General features: G+C 43.4%; 1 protein-coding gene across 2 annotated transcripts in view; it reads right to left on the reverse strand.

The window, feature by feature from the left end:
- Window positions 1–1,038: 1,038 nt before the first annotated feature.
- Window positions 1,039–20,334, reverse strand: part of FBXL7 (F-box and leucine rich repeat protein 7) — a 427,953-nt gene continuing 408,657 nt past the window's right edge. For both annotated transcript variants that reach the window (XM_082622838.1, XM_082622839.1), the window contains exons 3-4: window positions 11,641–12,252; window positions 1,039–4,373 (exon numbers count right to left, since the gene is read on the reverse strand). In XM_082622838.1, the coding sequence (XP_082478964.1) occupies window positions 3,637–4,373; window positions 11,641–12,252 (1,349 nt within the window). In that variant the 3' untranslated portion in view covers window positions 1,039–3,636. The remainder of the gene's footprint in view (window positions 4,374–11,640; window positions 12,253–20,334) is intronic.

The raw sequence follows: 20,334 nt of genomic DNA on the forward strand, positions 1-20,334 counted from the left end.
GGAGTCCCTAAGCTTTATCATTCTCTCCATATAATGATGAAAATGATTTCTTTGGTGAACACCATCAGGGCGAGACTCTCAGTGCCAGCATGGTGCCTGACACATACTGGGGTTCTTAAAGAATACTTATTTGATGAATGAATGAAAAAATGTTGCCACTCCCCTTTGTATATTCCCTTCTCCACCTTCCAGCTCCTTACATGATCTTATTTGATCTGAGTTCCTTTAGCGTAAGGATATTGTTTCTTATTCACCTGGAACCTATTGCAGTACCTGGTCAGTACACTTTCGTTAAAGGAGTTAAGGGATGCTGAGGACCATCTGCTGCTTCAGAAGAAAATGACCAGCACTCCCTGGGGAGTCACTGTTCATGAAGAATGGATTGCAACATCCAGTTTCCATCATATGTTGATCGTCACATGGGCCAGGATAGAATTCAGACATACTGATCTCATCAGTATAAAATTCAGTAGCTGGGCTTCCCTGGTGGCGCAGTGGTTGACAGTCCGCCTGCCAATGCAGGGGACACAGGTTCGTGCCCCGGTCTGGGAGGATCCCACATGCCACGGAGCAGCTGGGCCCGTGAGCCATGGGCACTGAGCCTGCGCGTCTGGAGCCTGTGCTCCGCAATGGGAGAGGCCACAACAGTGAGAGGCCGCGTATCGCCAAAAAAAAAAAAAAAGAGTGCTGTCCAAGATTCTACTAGGGGCGTTACAAAATACGCCATAGATAACTTCCTAAAATGTGAAAAATTATAAATTCCAAAACACACCTGACTCCAAAGGGTGGGTTAGGGAATTGAAGACCTAAACTAAACTGTGAAGGTAATGATTTTTCACTTACCTGCTAATTTTCAGTGAAAAGACCGTGAACTAAGGGGAATGACAAAACTATGGGTGCAACTTTAAAGGGACAACAACTGCAGTGACCCGACCTGCTCTCTACTTCCACATGAGGCAAGGTTCTCCCTCACTCTTGACTGTCATCATCTGAACACCAGGCTCCTTTGGCCAGGGTATTAAATGAGGCTTAACCCAATTACGAACATATTGCTTTATTTCTTGGTGGTAGTAAATTAAGGCTTTTTAGAGTCATACAGCACGCAGTGATTTGAACATTAGAATTAAAAAACAACAACAACGAGCATTCAATTTTGCAAAGGCAGGGAGGAAGCAACGTTTTAAACACAGATCAATTTCCTAGTGAGGCTTTTTGCTTGGTCTCTAAAAATCTGCTGAGCTGTTACCCCGGGAACCTGTGTCATAGGTACCTACAACAAGGGGAAGCAGAATGGGTGAAGAGAAGACTGGGGAAAAGGGAGAAACTGGGAAAGACAGTCCATGCTGGGCAATCGGTGTGAACGTTGGCTTTGTCTCATGTTTGGAAGACGGTTTAGGTGCTGTGGTCAGGTGGTGGTGATAAAGGTATTTGGAATGGGATGCCCCTTCTCTGGTTCTGGGAGCCATTTTGGATCTCTCCTCTCATTCCGGGAGAATTAAAGCAGCTCGCTTGGAAGATCCCAGTGCCAAGGGTTAGGCACAATACTTTGTGACTCTCAAATTCTGAAGCTTTAGACAAGGTCACAAGTCATACAGCAGGGAAACGCTACCTTCAACCCCTTTCACGGTTCTAAAGCTTGTGACCATCACTAGATACCATCCCCAGCCAAACAGTTCCTTTCCCCCCATGGCACACAGCCTTGAGTGCGCCTCTAAGCTGCTGGCGGTGTTGATTGGAGAGGAGGTCATATTTCATACCCTACCTCCTGCTTCTCAACGTAGGACAAAGACACGCAGGAGTGCAGTTGTCAAGTGGGGCGTAGGCTCCATCTGAAACACATTCCATGTGCTTGACTTGCAGACGCAGAGCTTCTGGGTCTGGGTGGTGGATCCTTTGAGAAAGAAATGGATGAACTGTTTGAACAGTGATGGAGGAGGGCTGTTGCCAAAGAATAATTTAAGAGAGGTCATGGGTTTATTAACAAAAAGCAATTAAATTTCATGAAAACAAGCAATGGAATTTCTGGCATCCTAACTTCACATGAATGAGGATAGCAAATGGATTTCTATCCAAATAGGATCATTTAAAATGCATACTTGGCAATGACTTTAATGTTGTATTCCAAGGGTCTGGTTGGTGGACCAGAGCCTAAGTCTTATCATTGTGTTCCTTCTTCCATTTGTGTGGCACTTTTGAGTGGACAGGATTTAAACTACCTGGAAGTCTGCTCTGCATCTTTGACGGAGGACATGCAAACAGTCACAGGGGAAGGCACACAAGGTGGCAATCTGCAACATTAAACACTTATGACTTAACCCCAACAGGCTTCATGCGATGAAGTCTCGATGCACAAGGAAACAAATAGATGAGGAAAGTAGAAATGTGATCTGAATGACAAAGAACCAAGGCGTCTGTTCCTCCCAGCTGCAGGGCAGATGTGTGCATGCATGCCACGTGTGCAGTGAGAGGGATTCGAAAAACCCTAGAGGACATGTGTTCTCTTGGGCCTCCCTTGTTAATTAGAAATTATGCGTGTCTTTCCTCCTACTTGAAACCACTCAGAAAGATCAACCTGACTGGGGGATGTGGGTTTTGCTGTGACTAGGAATCCCATGGCCTCCATACGATGGTGTGGAGTGGAGTGATGCCGAAAGCATCTGTGTACAGAAACCATCCATCTAGCTGGGCAGGAGAAGATGACCAAGAGACTCACTCACCAAAAAAAAAACAGGCTGTGAGTGATACTCAGGTCGGACTGACGGACATACAGGACGCTGGTGGTGGCGTGTCTCCTGAAAGCATCCACAGAATCAACACCCTTGGAAGAGGTAGAGGTCTCCTGTGCTCTATGCCAAGGAGCCTGTGTTTACTGACGTCTCTATTCCCTCAGCTCTAAACTGGGCAGGAAGCTAATGCTCCATCAGATCAGAGGATGGCCTCTGATGCGGTGCTGGAAGCCGAAGCCCAGAGAGGTCAAGTGCTTTGCCCAAGGTCACACAGCTCGCAAGTGGCAGGGCTGGGAGGTGGGGGAACAACGCAGGTCTCTTCCTCCACCGTGCTGCCTGCCACCAATGATTCTTTAAAAAGGTTTAGAAGCGCTTCATATATACCAGGTGCTGTGACGTTTATCTAACAAGAACTTGCTTGGGTGTGGGGCTGAAAAATGTGCTTTAGGCCAATCAAGCAGTTGAAAGAGGAGGCGGTCTGGAAAGCATTATTATTCTGATAATTTGCTGTCGGTGTAGGAGAGGGAGCAGTGGGGTAGGAGGGACCAGGGTGTAGACCTCGGGGCTCGGGGCTGTGGCCAGGGGGAGGGAGACAGAGAAAAAGGCGTGTTCCTAAACACACTGCAATCCGCTTTCTGAGGTACATCTTTCTGAGACGAGAAACTGCCTACAAATGACCTGACCCCCCCAAAAAACCGTTGGCTGCGATAGAAATGTGCCCCCCAGCCTCCTTTCCTGGACCTCTGTTGCCCATGAGAAATTAGGAAAAAGAAAAGCCAGATTCCTAAGAACCTTCCTGGAAGAAAGAGCTGCTACGAGTGGGGTGTCGGCGCTTACACACGCTGCTTTGAAGAAACATTTTGTTTTGTTCATGTCTGTACGAAGACAGCGACGGCTAGAAGCCATCCCTTCAGAAGAAGGCAGGGTTGGTGTGCTCGATGACGCAGCGCTTGCAGTGGCGTTTCACGAAGCGCAGGGCCTCCACGGACACCTCGCAATCCTGCACGTTCAGCATCTGCAGGTCGAAGCAGTTGGCCGCCACGATCTGCAAGCCCTGGCCTGTGATGCTCTCGCAGGACTTGAGGCTGAGCCGCTTGAGATTGAAGCAGTTCAGGGCCAGGCACTCCAGGCCCGTGTCGGAGACCAGAGGGCATTTGCCGATGTCCAGAGACTTGAGTTTCGCGCAGTTCTTGGCGAGGTACTCCACGCCGTGGTCCGTGATGCCCTCGCAGCCCCTCGCGTTGAGGTAGCGCAGCTTGCCGCAGTACTTGGCCACGTAGCGGATGCCCACATCGGTGACGCGGCCGCAGTGGGCGATGCTGAGGTACCGCAGGCGGGACTCCAGCTTGGCGATCTCTCGCAGACCGAAGTCGCTGACGAAGCGGCAGTCGCTCACGCTCAGCTCCTTGATGGAGGCGCAGTAGATCATCAGGTAGCGGAGGCCCTCGTCCGTGAGGCGGACGCAGCGGCGCAGGTACAGGTGGGTCAGCTGCGTGCAGTGCGCCGCGATGGTGTGCAGGCCTTCGTCCTCCAGGACGAAGCAGTCCGTCATGTCCAGGTAGCGGATGGAGATCTGTTTGCCATGCAAGGGGGACAGTTTAATGGAGGCCTCCCGGGTCAAGCTGATGCAGGTCACTTTGGAGCACCCTACACGAAGAGACAGAACACACGCTCAGAGTGACCTCCGAGAATGGGGGGTGCGGGTGCAGTTGGGGGACTCCTTTACGGATCCCTATGCCCCTCTGGATTCAGGTCCTGAGGTTACCCCTTCCCTTCCCAGCCCCTACTGAGGAGGAACGCCAAGAATGGGCTTTCCATGTTCATTTCATCACTTAACGACTTTGGGTTTAAGAGGCCTTGGGGTTCTAGAATCAGAAAGATAATGGTTCCAGTTCCAGATCCATCACTAGTTGCCTGACGCTGGGCAAATCAATCCTTCTCCGTACTTCCTTTGTCTTAAAATAAGGATGATCACCCTGCAAGGTGGCTGTGAAGAGGCAATAAGACCATGTGTGTAAATATCCTACCCTGGTCCTGGAAAGTTCGGGAAGCTCAGTAAAGGTTAGTTCTCACCCTACAATGGTCTGGTAGCTTTCTGGTCCAAAGAAGTGAGATATGAGATAGAAGGGTTGGCCATGACCTGGGTGTGGCAGAAAGAGAGCCCTGGCTTGGGAATCACAAACCAGTTCAGATCTACTTTTTATGGCCTGAGGCAGGAGGCTTAACTTTCCTGAGTCTCAAGACTCTTCCTCTGAAATGAGAATGAGTAGCTGGCGTGCCTCCACTGGGTATAATGAGGATGCAACGAGAGATAATGGATACGGGCGTACTTTGAAAACTATGGCAAATGTATATAGCAACAGTTATTAGTCTAACAAGCTGGCCGTCTAGGGATTCAGTTCAACCCTCTTTGGTCAAGGAAGAACAATTGTGTCATCGGGATTATTCCTCTAGCCCCTCAACCAGTTTCCCTGCCCTGCCCTTACAACCTCTATGGTCTATTCTCCTCACAGCAGCCAGAGAGATTTTGGAAAACAGAATTCCATCTATCATGCTCAAAGCTTTCAGAGGGCACCCATCTCACACCACGTGTAAAATCGAAAGGGGCCTCCAAGGACCTGCACCCCCATGCCCTTATCTCTTACCCCCTCTTCCAACCCTACTGGCCTCCTTGCTGGTTCCCAGATGGCTCAGGTGCTCCCCTGCCTCAGCATGTGTGCACCGGACAGGGTTTCCCTGGATAGCGCCATGGGTCACCTCCACTTTCTTAGGTCTCTGAGCAAATGTCCCTTTACTGGACAACTCTTCCTTCTTCACCCTGTATGAACTAGTATTCCCATTTATTTTCCACACTTGTTATCACCTTGAGGCACTATGTATTTATTTATTCACTTATGTATTTGCTGTCCTCACTCTGGAATGTGAGCTCCTAAGAAAAGGGACTCTGCACTGTTCACTGCTGTATCCCTCATACCTGGTTCATAGCTGGTGCTCACTAAGTATCTGTTGAATGAATAAATGATTTTATAGAGTGCGTACAGTCTTTTCTAAGAAGACCTGATGGGATAATCCAACTTCCAACATTTAAAGTCCTCGGGACTTTGACCGTGGCTAATGTATATCCACATTGAAAAACTGATTATCTGTTTTATAGTTAATTATAATGCCTCTTATTTATGTTGAATTATGAAGTTTACAAAGTGCTTTTATAAACATTTTCTCACTTGATTCTTAAAAATATCCATTTTACAGAAAGGAAATTAGTGCTGAGGAAGATATCTTTAGATGCCTCTTGAAACATTGTTTCCAACCTCCCTTCCCCTAAGAATGTCTGTGTGTATATGCATTTTATATGCATATATTTATACTATGTATTACATAATTATATATTTCATATATAATGAATATTATATATATAATATATATTGAATATATAATGACATATGAAACCCTCATTTAATTGTGTATTTCAGTTCATTGGATATTACTCTTTAAAATATGTACAGTGTATTTTTCGTATATGAATATAATTAATATCCATAGCCGATACACATTATATAAATAAATGTATATGTATACATATATTTCATTCTGCTACATAGACTGCATATATACTTTTCATTTTCTCTTTGCTTTCCCCAAATCCCTCTGGCAGCTCTAAAGCCAGGTGCCTCAACCCTGGCAGCTCTGTGCCTTGGCTGATGACGTCATCTCCAAGGCTTCTAAATGACCATGTGACAGTGCTAACGGGGACTTTTCCTCCCACTCCTGGCAGGCTGCCCAGGAAACTCTTATAAAATTCAGGTCATGGGAATAATGCGGTTCAGAAGCCATGTGCTACCAAGTCAAAGAATTTCAGGAAGGAGCAAAGCATATACTCCAACACTGGAGAACAAAGATGCAGCTTGTGGAGTCTGCCCACACTACTCCAGTGGGCTCCGTGGTTTTGCAGAACGTGGTTGGTACCCTTCAGCTGTAACTCTGAAATCTTCCTTTAGTTTGAATTTCTTTTTTATACTGACTGTGATCCTGCTTATGCTGAATTTATATGTTCACAGTCGTGGTTGCCCATCTGTGATGCCTGTGAAGGCACTTTGTTTTTCAAGATCATATGACAACCTTTGTTCTTAAACTCTTAGTTCCAGTTTCCTATTAAAAAAAATAAATGTAGTAAAATCTGTTGCACTCCAGGGGAGGATACTCTATTGGGTCCAGGGAAATATCAATATATGCTTGGTTTTTTGAAACTAAGCCCCCAATTTAATGAAATACTAGCTGAGCTCAGTTTTGGTAAAGACACTATTTTGATATGCTTGTATCATTTTAGATCAATAATTTAAAATGTAAGCTTTAGCCTTAATTCTTACAGATTTGCTAAGTTTGGGTTGAAAAGAAAATAAACTGGTTCATGGCTCAGTACGTAATATCTGTGGCTAGTGTACGCATTCATACATAACCGACATGGAGAGAACCTGAGAAATCATTCAATTTAAACTTCAGTTTTTAAAGATGAGGCATCTCAGATTCAGTGAGATTATAGGACTTGTACAGTCAGACTAGGGAAAAGTTTCCTGATCCAAGGTTTCTAATATAGCAGGGATGGTATATACAGCATGCAACTGATGAATTGCATGAAAGATTTACAGTAGATGTGTCAGCATGAAGTGAATATTTAGACACTGGGGCATCAGAAGTCTCGGGAGTGGTGATACCTATATGGGGATTCTTGGAAGAGAGAAACAATTTTAATACACAGATATGGAGCCCAGGTTTTATAAGGTAATAGTATAAGCAAATTCAAGAGACAAGAAAGCATAGAGGCAGAGGGGGAGTGAGGAGTATTGATAGGCTAGAACATGGGATTTGATGGCAACTAAGATGGGAATGGTCCATTGGGATCAGATCTTGGGGGCCTGCCTTAACATTCAGGGTAAGGAGTAGGGATATTACACAACAGAGAGTGAACAGTATGGGTTGAACAAATCTGGGGATATCCTCAATTAATTCCAGATTTGGTTCAGCTTTCACAAATATGCTCTTCATTACCACTTCCTCTCATTATTGGGGTAATATCTACTTCTGTGGGATATAAAAGGCCAGATGAAGACCAACTACTGCCATTGAAGACCAACTACTGCTTTGCAAGCATGTTAATAACGATGACAATCCAAAAATGATGATAACAGTTATGATTTATTGAATGCTTACTACATAGTTTTCAGCAGAACACACATGTGAGGACTTATCATGAATTAACTCATTTAATCCTCCCAACGAACTCAATTTTACTGGTGAGGAAGTTTTATTTACTGCACACAGCTTCCTAAATGCTTGTTCAGAGCATTAACCAGTGACAACTTTGTCTGAACCTTTCAGAGGTCAAGATGACTGTTTAGGGCTTTGACACCCCTCTGTTCACTTAATTACAATATCGTAAAGTGCAGAGATAATATATGCCTCATTTTTGCCCATATAAAGCTTTTAATGAATTGAGAGAAAGGAATCTGGGAATATACAAGTATAAAGTTGCAAAACCCAGTAACATTCTACCTGCTTATGCTCAAAAGGTAGACACCTGGGAGGAAACCTTCAGCTTATCGGGCATCAGGCAGGGACGGCTTTACTTAAGGGATGCTTGCACTGGGGCTCCAGCAATGAGAAATCTGCTAAGAGGGCTGTTGGGGAGAGACAGGGGGCAGAGGAGGGAACGGCACACAGGTCAGAGAGTGCCCACACGTCACAGTGTGCACAGACACGATGTGTTTGGGAAATGCAACTGGTTCTATAGAAGGGAGCACTGAGGTTACATAGGAAAGGCGTGAGGTTTGAACTTGAAAAGGGCGGCTCATGAAGGGCCATATATACTCTGCTGAGGAACTTTCTCCTGTATGTCATGAGGAGGAATTGGAGATTTTATGCAGGAAAATGAATGGTTAGACTTGCAGTTCGAAGACTTCCCTTTGGAGGCTGGCTGTGTGGAGGGCGGGTTGATGAGGTTGAGATGGGTGTAGGCACAATGATGGGGGAAGCATGCATCCAGGCTGGCAGGTAGGGGAGAGGGGACGGGCTCAAGATTCTGGGGAAGTAGAATCACAGGGACAGGATTCAACTGGTCTAATATAAAAGATTAGGAAGAAGAGTAAGGAGGACTCCCAGATCTGCAACTACAGGGGACCCTTTTGAAGCCATTTCACTTGTAATAATCACACGATTTTATACTTTAAAAATTGGTTAGTCTTAATATATTCCATTGATGTTTAAAGATGTTATTAATCGTGATGTTTAATTTTATGCGTCAGCTTGACTAGGTGACGAAATGCCAAGATATTTGGCTAAACCTTATTTCTGGTGTGCCTGTGAGCGTGTTTCTGGTTAAGATTAACATTTGAACCGGGGAACTCAGTCAAGCAGTCTGCCCTCCTCAGTGCAGATGGACACCATCCAATCTATTGAGGGTCCGAATAGAACAAAAGGTGGAGGATGGAGAACTCTCCCCGTGCCTGAATGTTTGAGCTAACACAGTGGTCTTTTTCTGCCTTCGGACTGAGACTTACACCATCAGCCACCCTGGTTCTCAGACTTTTAGACTCAGACTAACTGCATCACTGGTTTTTCTGGGTCTCCAGCTTGCAGACGGCAAAACTGTAGGACTTCTCAGATGCCGTAATTGTGTGAGCCAATTCCTCTCAATAAATCTCTTTATATATATATACTATTGGTTCTATTTCTCTGGAGAACCCTGACTAAACTTTAATAAAAGGTAATAAGTGATAATGAAAAAACACTAGAGCTAGTTACAGTAACTTTCAATGACTTGAAAAGATAACTTTCAAGGTGGGCATGCTAGGGATGGGAGGGGCAGTCTCATGTCCTCTGGGGGAATTAGGCTCTAGACCAGCGATGAGGCTTCCAAAGTCAAATTTATTGCCATTGAGAAGGTGGTCACTGTCAGAGGCCAGCTGTGAGAACCAAAGGGAACAAGGCATAGGTGAAATCACAATTTCTAGACTCCCTCAGAACTGGAGGGCACTGTTCAGAGGTGGTGATACAAATCCATCCCTATGGCTTGTTGGGTCCTTCAAGTTCATCCACCTGAAAATACCCGTCACCACTCCGGCCAATATCTACAATTATGTGCTCTTGGTGAGTTAGAGCTTCCCCTGTGTACACAGTCTTTATATACCCAGATCACAGCGTGTCATCAGAAGACATGTGAGGAAGATACACAAATATGTTAGGTTCTGCAATGGGGCAGGTTGATAAAGACGAAGGACATCAAGGCTTACATAATGGTTAGCAAAGGGACCAAGCAGGGTCCCTACGCTCAGGCTAGAAGCCCAGAAATTTCCATTCTCAAGTAGCCAAAGGACTTTCTGCATTTCTGAATTTCAAATGGACTCCAAGGACAGAACACAATTACTTGCAGCCTGTACTGAGGGTTCATGGGGTGCCCCTTGAACAAAGATGAGGATTCCAAAAATGAGTCATTTTCTAATCCGAGAAAATGAGGTGTTTATAAAAGAGGCCCACAAGCTTCAGCATCTTAGCCTGTTAAAGAATCCCATCCCTTAGCCCCCTGTCCCCCTTTTTTTTTTAAACGAAGAGGAAACACATCTAGAGAAAGCTGTGAATTGTCCCAAATCACAGAGTTCTGAAACTAGTTTCTACCACATCACAATGCTTTCTTTTTCCAAGATTCCTTGGGGGGAAAATGTAAGAAAACCTTTTCGTTTCCTGCTTCTTTATGCCAACAGCTACTCACGACAAAAACTGAACATACAGTTTCTATGGCTTTGTCTTGGAGCCAGCTGAAGGAGGGGGGAAAAGAGCTGCTTTCCAGCAAGGGAAAGAATCTGCGAGAAATAATTGACTGTCATCTGAAATATTTTCAGATGTTGGTTTTCAAAAGAGAGAGCGAGCTCAGAGAGGCGACGTTTACCTCAGCTTTTGCTGGAGGGTATCATTTACCTCAGATGCTTGTAAATCCCCAATTCTGTTTATTCACCCGTCACAGTGGTTTTTACTTCTTGACCCTCTTCCCCAACAATCCCTGAGGTTGTAGCTCACGCTGTTCATTTCTTTAACTCCCTGATGCATCTTACACATTTCAGCCTCTCGAATGTTCGTCTTCTGACTGAGCAGTGGATGAGATAAAGAAAGGCTGTGAGTCCGGCTGGATCCACGTCTGTCTGGCGCCTAAGTATGAGTCTGGGTTTTAATTCTTCCTGCCTGAGAGAGGGCTTCAAGCAAAGCAGCCATGCTGGGATTTCCTTCGTTTTTAAAAGGAACTAAAAAGGCTCTCCCTGGTGGGCCCTAACCTTGCACTACTAATTGAGAACTGTGCTTGAGAAAAGGTGCAAAATCAACCCAAGGGTGAGGAGAGTAGGGGTGAAATACGAAGAGATGCTTGGCCATGATGGATGTTCTCCAGTGTCTGCAAAATGGTGAACAATCACAATCACAGGCCACAACACAGAATCAGCTTAGACACGGCACTCAGGCTCCATGAAACAGTAACCAGTGGATCTCAGGGCAGTTTCTAAACTACCTCCGTTTGAGTTAGAGTTGGTTCCTATTTATCTGTGATTAGATATTTAGTTCCCATTATCTACGGTTGCTCTGAAATTACTTTGAGAATGATGGGGGAGGAAAGACACGCTTAAGAGTCATCCCAACTTGAACTGCCGGACAAAAGGTGCCTCTAGTTCCTCTAAGAAGTTGACAGCATTTGATGAAAGGCATACCTCTGGCCCCCAGGGCCATGATTCCGTAATGACAGCTTTTCAGGAAGAAGAGTCAGCCTCCTGACCCCTGGCTATCACGAGGGGGACCCTTCCCAGGTGGCAGTGTCCTTTATGGGTTCGGGATGGTGCACTGGGAAGGGCCTGCCGATGGCAGGTCAGTGGCCACATACCTGACACATCCAGATGCTCCAGATTGGGACACAGGGACACCACATCGAAGACTGCCTCGTTGGAGATATTGTAGCAGCCCGAGACTTCCAGCCGCCGGAGCTCCGGGCAGCACTGGGCAATGGTGTAAAGACCTCGGTCCGTGAGCCGCCTGCAGCCACTGACACTTACGGTTTCCAGCATGAGACAGACGTTGGGTGTGTCCTGACAGAGCCTGCGGGTCAGCACCTTGAGGGCGCGGTCCACGTTGACGGTCTCGCCCGTCAGGCGGATAGTCCTCCAGAGGCGCGGGTCCCAGGCCAGGTTGTACCAGCGGCGGCACACGCGAGCACAGCGGCACAGCTGGTTGGTGGGCAGGAAGGAGAAGATCTGCACCATGGCGTGGTCCGGGAGCCGTTCGATGCTGGCCTGCTCCTTTGGGGGCCGGGAGGCGAGCCGGATGAGCGGGTGGGTGAGACGGGTCGGGGGCGGCGAGTGGACCATGGCCACCGTCTCCCCGGTGACGGAGGACGAGGAGGTGGACGAGCCCCTTCCATTCTGAAATCCCGGCAGGTTGGGTGGACATATCAGGGCTGGGCTGGGCGTGCTCAGTGTGCGCATGCTCAGGTCGGAGTCTGGCAAAGGACATAGATAGAGCAAAGGGTTAAGGATGGCCAGAGCGGAGCCCCGGGAAGGAGGCAAGGGAGGTGACACTCATGCCACTGACATCCTTCCTGGGCCGACCCCTGCTGAATCCATCACCGGAAGTGGAAGCACATACACGTTTCACCCATTCCAGAAAAGGGCTAATCCTCCAATATCTACATCAGGGGTGGGCAAACTATCTGTAAAAGGCCAGATAAGAAATAGTTGAGGCACTGCAGGCCATATGGGTTCTGTCTCTGTTGCAATTATTCAACCCTGCTGTTTTAGTGCAAAAGCTGCCATAAACAATATGTAAACAAGCAGTCGTGGCTATTTTTTCCATAAAACTTGTTCTGTAAAAACATATCAGCTGATTTGGCCCAAGGGCTAGAGTCTGCTGACCTTTGATCTACGTTAATGGTGATTATCTAAAGGGCACAACTTCAAAGTTTCATTCTTTCTATACTGGGAAGAAAGCTCATACATTATGAACACAAACTGATTTACTTTTCTAATTATACTTCAGTTAGGCAGATGATTATGCTTCACTTACGAATGAGGGGAACGTGTTTCACAAGAGGGGAAGACTGGCCAGTGGGTATAGAGAACATGTGCTCTCTGCCCTCACCTGCCCCCTGGGGTTCAGTCCCCCATCTTTTGATAACCGTACCCCAAACTCTGCGGTCTGAGTTCTGGGGAGCCCCTGCTTCCTTCCTCCGTTAGATCTAGCACTTCAGATGGTATTTCCAGGCCTTGAGTATCTGTGGCAATACTTATTTTTCCTTCTTATTAATCATTCCTCCCTTTGCATTTGAATAATGTGACTCATATTCTGTTCCTCAGAACCAGAAAGATCACTTGATGAAGATGCAAGTGGTTTTAAGTTTATGAGGGATTGGGAGTTCTTTAGAATACTGCTTTAGGAAGCCTGCTCATTTCATAGCTGCCCCCTCCCAACCTTGAGAGACATATATACACATATATGGAAGAATTTATTCTCGAGCTATATAAATATATTTATATAGTATATATTTTACATATTTAGATGGATAGATTTATTTAGGAAGACATTTATTCTCTTTCTAAATATGTTTATATATTTCATACAGATGTGTGAATATACATATATATATATAGAGAGAGAGAGAGAGAGGGAGAGAAAGAGAGAGAGAGAGAGAATGGATTTACCTCCAAAATACACATTCCTTTATCTGTGAAATAAGTGAGTTATCTAGATAATTTCTAAGTCATTTCCAGCTCTAATTATAGCTCTAAAGACTTAAACAAAAATTCTATCCTTGTGTGCTTTTTCACATTTCGTACCTTCAGAATTTTCAAACACTTGTCTTTTCAAAGAACGTCCGGCAATAACATATAACACAAGAACTTCTGACACAGGACATCTCTGCAGTCTACTTGTAGTTTCCCTATTGATATACTTTTTCTATTTCTATGTTTTCTTTTGAAGTTACTTCTCTGTAACCTAACACGGAGACTGTCCCACACATGTGCACCACTACTGCTCTTGGCGCATCCTTAAATTATTATCTGCCCACCCCTCTCCCCCCCCACACCTATACATACACCTTGTCTGCCTCTTGAAATGCAAACACCTTTTGTGACCGAGTGCAAATGTCACCTCCACTAAGAATACTTCCTTAGTGTCTTTGAGATATGATTAATCCCTTCCCTTTCGAAATTCCCACCCTTTGTTATACAGGCATGTGTGAATTTATCTTTCCCTAATGTGGCTCATTGTATTATTTTTCTCACTTTTGCACTTCTCCCTATATCCCCATATCCTTTGTCATGTATCTTTGCAGTCTTCCTAGGCAGAGTATATTTCTTCGGTCCAGTGATGTTGGCTTTGGCCATGTGACTTGCTTTGGCTAGTGAATATTAGGGGATGTGATTTGTCCAAAGCCGTTTGTGTGGTTGGGCTTGCCCACCTGCTTCTGTCATCACCATGGGAAGAACATGCTTGGCTGGTCCACTGATCTTAGGATGATGAGAGGCCCATCATCTCATCAGATGAGCAGACAGAACTGGCCCTAACCTGCATCTCAGGGCCAAGCTCAACCAAGCCTGGTTGGAGTCAACGGATGCCCAGATGAACCACAGATGTGGGAGCTAGAATACTGAGTTTTGGGATGATTTGTACCACAGTATTGCTGCGGCAACAGACGACAGATATGTCTTCTATTACAGTAAAAACTCCTTTGAGACAGGATTAAATCCTTTTCTTATTTGTGTCCTGGCAGCCCCTGACATAGGTTTATGGTACATAGTAGGTGCACATAAATGTCTTGAATTGAAAGGAAATATTTATATATTTAAAAGGGATTAATATCTAGTTTGGCATGTACTTTTCTATCCAGGGTGGTATACATACTGCATTTTAAGTCATTCATAAGAAAAGAAATATGCACTTCTCTCTTTTGTAATCAGCTACAATAAACAGTAAATCTTTAAGGAAAACCTTAAGTGTAAACCAATTAGGGATTTCAGAACTGCCATCCAAGCTACCATGGTACTAACCATCATTACATGAACTCCAAGAATTGCCTCTGAAGTTACCATTTTTCTTAGGCAGTTGAACAACTTCTTTTGGACCAGGAAGAAGGGGCGATCTTAGGCTTTCAGCTCTGACATTTTAGCAGCTGTGAGGGCTCTGAAGTCTCTCTCCTGCCTGCCTACACTCTGTTCGTCTTGAAAGAGAAGACACTTAATTGTTCTGCGGAGACCTGCACGGCTTGATTTAGGCCCCCGAGGAATGAACTATACTTACAGTGGAGGTGGAGTGGATTCCTAAAACCTGCATCTATAACGGGTTCACTTTTCGTCTCTCTTTCACAGTCCCAGCACTGGATTATAGGAATGCATCCAGATTGCCTAGCACTGCTGTGCATTTAGTAACGCTTTTAGTTTTTTCTTTCTTTTCTTTGCCAATAATCACGCCCTGGTATTAAGAGAATTCACACTCAGAAAAAGATGGCAGTCTGGCACCTCCGTCGGGAACATTCTGCCCTGGGAGACTCAGGAGCACAGTAATGGCTCTCCTCTCTAGTGCTTGGCAACGGGATTCTCATCAGTAATTCATGATGGCTCTGCACTGCTCCCCAAGGTGGGAGGAGAGTAGGGGAGTCTGGGAGATTTCGGCCAGGACACCTGGATGTGTCTTTTTCCAGACCATACACCAGGTTGCTCTGAGTTTTTCCTATTTATTCTACAGTACGTAGAAAACCCTCTGAGAACTTTTGAAAGGATACAGTTTGTCATAATTGAATAAATAGCACCCGATAATTATAAAAATAATGAAGAATGATGAATGGTCTGAATGTTTCTAGCCCTCTCAAAATCATGTTGAGTGAATCTTAACCCCCAAGTTGATGGTCCTAGGGGTGGGGCCTTTGGGAGGTGATTAGGTCATGAGAGTAGAACCCTCATGAATGGGATTAGTTCCTTTTTAAAAGAGACCTCACAGAGCTAGCTCTTACTTCTGCCGCGTGAGGTGACAGTGAGAAGGCAGACATCTATGAGGAAGTGGGTCCTCACCAAACACCGAGTCTGCCAGCAGCCTCTTGGACTTGCAGCCTCCAGAACTGTGAGGAATACATTTTTGTTGTTTATAAGCCACCCAGTGCCTTTTTGCAATAGTAGCCTGAACAGACTAAGACAAATAACACCTGGAGATATTTATATCTAGATGTTGTCACAAAGTATCTTTTCTTGACATTTTATATCAAGAAACATATATATTTGGGGAAATAGAAATACATAAATATATATTTTTTTGCAGAATACATACACACATATACACGTAAGCACATATTTTTAATTTGGAAATAAATGCTATTATGGAAAAAATATGCATAGCTTGCCACACAGTTTCTTTTACCCTTTGAAACTTGGAGCCATTTATTGCCACAAGGTATGATTTATATAAACAGGAAGTACTTTTTCCATATAGAACTATCAAGGGTCCTAGAGTATAAATGTCTATGTGCCAGGAAAAGGCAGTATGGCTTCAAATTCAAAACAAGGACCATTTCCACTACCAAGTCATGTATTCCATGTGCCCATGGCACTGCAGAAGGACCTAGTGCTCTCTTTGTACATAGTTTTTTCTCCTATGTCCTTTTCAGAGGACTGGCAGCTAAATGGACATTGGCAACAGCTGCTAATTTTTCTGATAGAGCTTAGAAACAAGGATGCTGATGCCCTGATACCTGGACACACACACAGAGAGGAAAGGATCAAAGACAAATATTAAGACGATAGAGTTAGAAGAAACCTGGAACCCTCCTCCTGGCCTTGTGACATTGCAAGACAAACAGAAGCAGAAAGAAAGATGACTTTATATGAACTTAGAATATGACTTTAGAATATTTTGTAGGAATGAACATATTTTCATATCTGAATACCTATTCCAAGTGAATTTCTACCTATCTGATGTCTTGAGGGCAAACTCAACCTGTTTATCTTAGCAGTAGGGTGATACCCATTGGGAGATAACACACTATAACAATAACTGAGCGGATATTATCACTACTTTTAATACATTGTACACTTTTGTATACATTTAGATAAAAATTAGCCGTTATAGTACATCTTTCTTTACTGCCCCCCTAGGCAAATGGTGAGATGCATGGAAAATATATGGGAGAACTACCCTGCCAGGCATTATTCTGAGCAGGGAAAACAGCACTGGCAGAAAGTACCAAGTGAAATATACATCTCCAAAAGCTTCTATCAAGAATCAAATCTACTGATGCTTGCATTAAGTGTCCTTAAATTCTGAGAAGTCCTTTTGATAACTGGAAACGGGGATCACGACATGGCACAGAGTAGCTTGTTTAAAAGTCCTTCTTCCCTGCTGCTTCTATGGTATCCACATGGCCATGAGGCGCAGATACCACCCACAGCGTTCTTGGCAAGAATCATTGGAAGGGGGGTATGCAAAAGCCGCTTGGATCACTTCTTTGAAGATCAAATGTCCCCTGAAATATCAGGACAAGGAATGCCCAAACTCTTAGGAGACAAATACATCTTCATCACATATGAAAAATTTCCAGAATGTACAAGGTAGGTGGCTTTTTAAATTTACCAAGACTGCTGTCTACTCTGCAGACAATCTATGAGCAAACCTCTTTTCAAAAATAAATACATGAATTGATAACGGAATCAGTTAAAGGTAGACTCAATGAATTACTTCATTGTAGGATGGATCAGTGAATGGACGAACAGACAAAGCTATAAAAGGAAAAATGATAAAATATGCAAAAAAGGACATGTTTGGTTAATTTCACATATAAAAATTGAATTGGAAAAGAGGTTGTCAGTTATGAATATGTAAGACTCTAAGAAAGATAGAGATGTAACACATGTTACATTTACATTGCATGTAACACATGTAAATGTCATGAAAGCAGAATGGGAGAATTTAAGGAGAAATGAACATACCATTTTTTGCAATAGTACATGTATTTTGTGGCCTGTGTCTCCTAATGATATCGGGAAGCTGGATATATCCCCCAAACCGAAAAAGAACATAAAAACACACACCACTGATGTCTGTAGGAAAATATACAGAATAAGCTGCAAGGAATACATACATAGGGATAGACACTGGGTATGAAAATTCAGTAGGTTGCACTGCTACAGATTCTTGGATTACAGCTTTATAGGCAGAAAAGAAAGTGACAATTCATTTATTCAATGGATCATTTAACACACATGCTTACTGTTGCCTGAGTGCCCAGTGTGGTCTGGAAGGGAGGAGATTTTGCACTTGAGTAGATTATAAAGCAAATGTTCCCGACCACCTCCTTTCTGCACTGCAGCCCCATTCAAGTACGTCCACAGCAAAGACTCTGCCCTTTCCAATTGCTTGTAGCCTTTAGGGAGAGAGAAAAAAAGACTCTATGTTGAGAATGTGCCTGAATCACACAAAATCCAGGATGGAAAAGGACAGAAAAGTACGTCTAAGTCTGAAAACATAGTCAGTTTTCAGGAGTCCAAGGTAAGGACAGTGCATATAAAATCTCCTAGTAGTGGAAAACATTTGAATTAAAGAATATTTTTGGTAAACTTTTGTATTTTCTCAAAATGAGGCTAATTTTTATTTCATACAATGGAGATCGTAAATCAAATGCATAGAATTATACTTTTTTATACTGATATTTTCATCTGTTGTCTAAAATAAGAGACAGTGGATACTTTAAAGTTTAAGAACTTGTGGCTCCATTAATAATCTCAAACATTTCCAAGTATGTGATTTATGTGTGAATGATGTGTTTTATGTTGTTAAATTAAATATGTAAAGAATACCAAAAAGTATAGCTGTCTTTTTCTGGAGGGAAAACCCTAGGAACTTTTATTCTCATGGTTTCAAAAGTCCTGGAAATTTTACCTCTTCAGTAATTATAGTACAGTATCAAAAATATTCAAGGCATCTCATGCATACATGCTTATTAGACACATTTTCTTCTAACTAGATAGCTGCCCATTTTGTACAAGTTTTTATTTTCAAACCACTGCTGTTTACACTTTAGGAAGTCATATTTACATTACATTGGCCTTTCAATGTCAAAATTTACAAAGCTACTCTGCATTTTCCCCCTCTGATTACCAAAACTTTTGTGCAAGATGCTTTCCATTGTAAGCTGCCTTTCTACTCAAGAACTCTTGCCATAAAAAGCAAAGTTTCTTTTCTTAGCTTAAACTCAAGCTTAAAAAAATAGATCCATAAAACCTAGCTAGTGAAAAAAAATACAATCTAAGAGATCTTTCTCTTCTTGTTTTATTTCAAAATATTTTCTTTTAATGTGGTTCACATCAAAGACACACCCTAGAACTTATTTGAGGTATTGGTTGTTATAAAGTGGAAATTTATACAGACAAGATTAATCCTGCATTTTACCTGGAAGGAGTTACCTTTAGGACTCAAGGGTTCTTGTTGGGAATGTCCTTCAGAAGATGGCACCGCCCGCCGACCCCCCCCCCGCCCCGACCAGGATCAGATTATGGCTAAGACTTCTGCCCAAGAACAAAAACCCTGCTTTGTCAGTCACCTGGATCAGTCCTATAAAGGTAGAGGTATGGTGATTGGTCCCTGAAATCTTGACGAGGGCGTGAGGGTCCTCTCCTATCAGGGGATATAGTCTAGTCCAATGCCTAGCTCTATTTTTATGCCTAACACCAATTCCTCAATTTATCCAGTTTTTGACTCTAAACTGATTTGAGTGTGGAGTCTATTTTGTCCTTTAGTTCCTCTAAAAGAGAACAGTCACACTGCTAAGGAAGCTTTTAACCCACGTTGCCCTAAAAGCCATAAATATAATCAATGAAATGTACAGAATGGCACCTTGGGAATCTATAGTGCAGGATGATTTCACCTGCAACGCTGAGTATCTAGAAAGGATCTTTTAGACAATTTATTCCCGAGGAAATATCAAGTGGCCTCAGAAACTATGTAAGAGTCCTGGATTATAATTCACAGCCTCTTTATGGCTTTATTTTGTGTTGAAAAGATAACTTTCTAGTACTTTTTAAAAAATCTGTAAAATGGCAAAGGGAGATGACCTTATACTATTTATTCTTTAACGGAAAGTAGGATGATTTATCCCTGAGTACCACTGCTATCAGATGCAACCCTTTTCAAAAGGTGAGGAGATATTCTCCTTTTGGTAGAGCATGTTTTTAGAACCTCTTTAACCATTTGTTAATCTTCCTTTTTAATAAAAAGAAACGTTCAGTTTCAAAGTCTTTGACAGGCAGCAGTTATTTAGCTAGCATTTAATAACATTTTACTGTTTTTTAAAAATTATTCTTTATAATTTATTCTTATTTAAAAAATCATTTAATTATGACAAACGATACTGGTCTTTCAAGTAAGGTTATGAATATTTGGTTTTAAATAACTTAAGTTTACTTTTAAAAATATTAAGTGATAGTATTTAATAGTACAGGGGTGAGGAGATATGGTAAAGATCATGACGGCATTTGTAAATGTCTCAAGTTTAGGAAACACCGTTAAGGTGAAAAGAACATTGAAGACAGATGAACTTGGA

Source organism: Mesoplodon mirus (genome assembly GCF_964341445.2).
Source record: "Mesoplodon mirus genome assembly, chromosome: 5".
In the NCBI taxonomy this organism is placed as follows: domain Eukaryota; kingdom Metazoa; phylum Chordata; class Mammalia; order Artiodactyla; family Ziphiidae; genus Mesoplodon; species Mesoplodon mirus.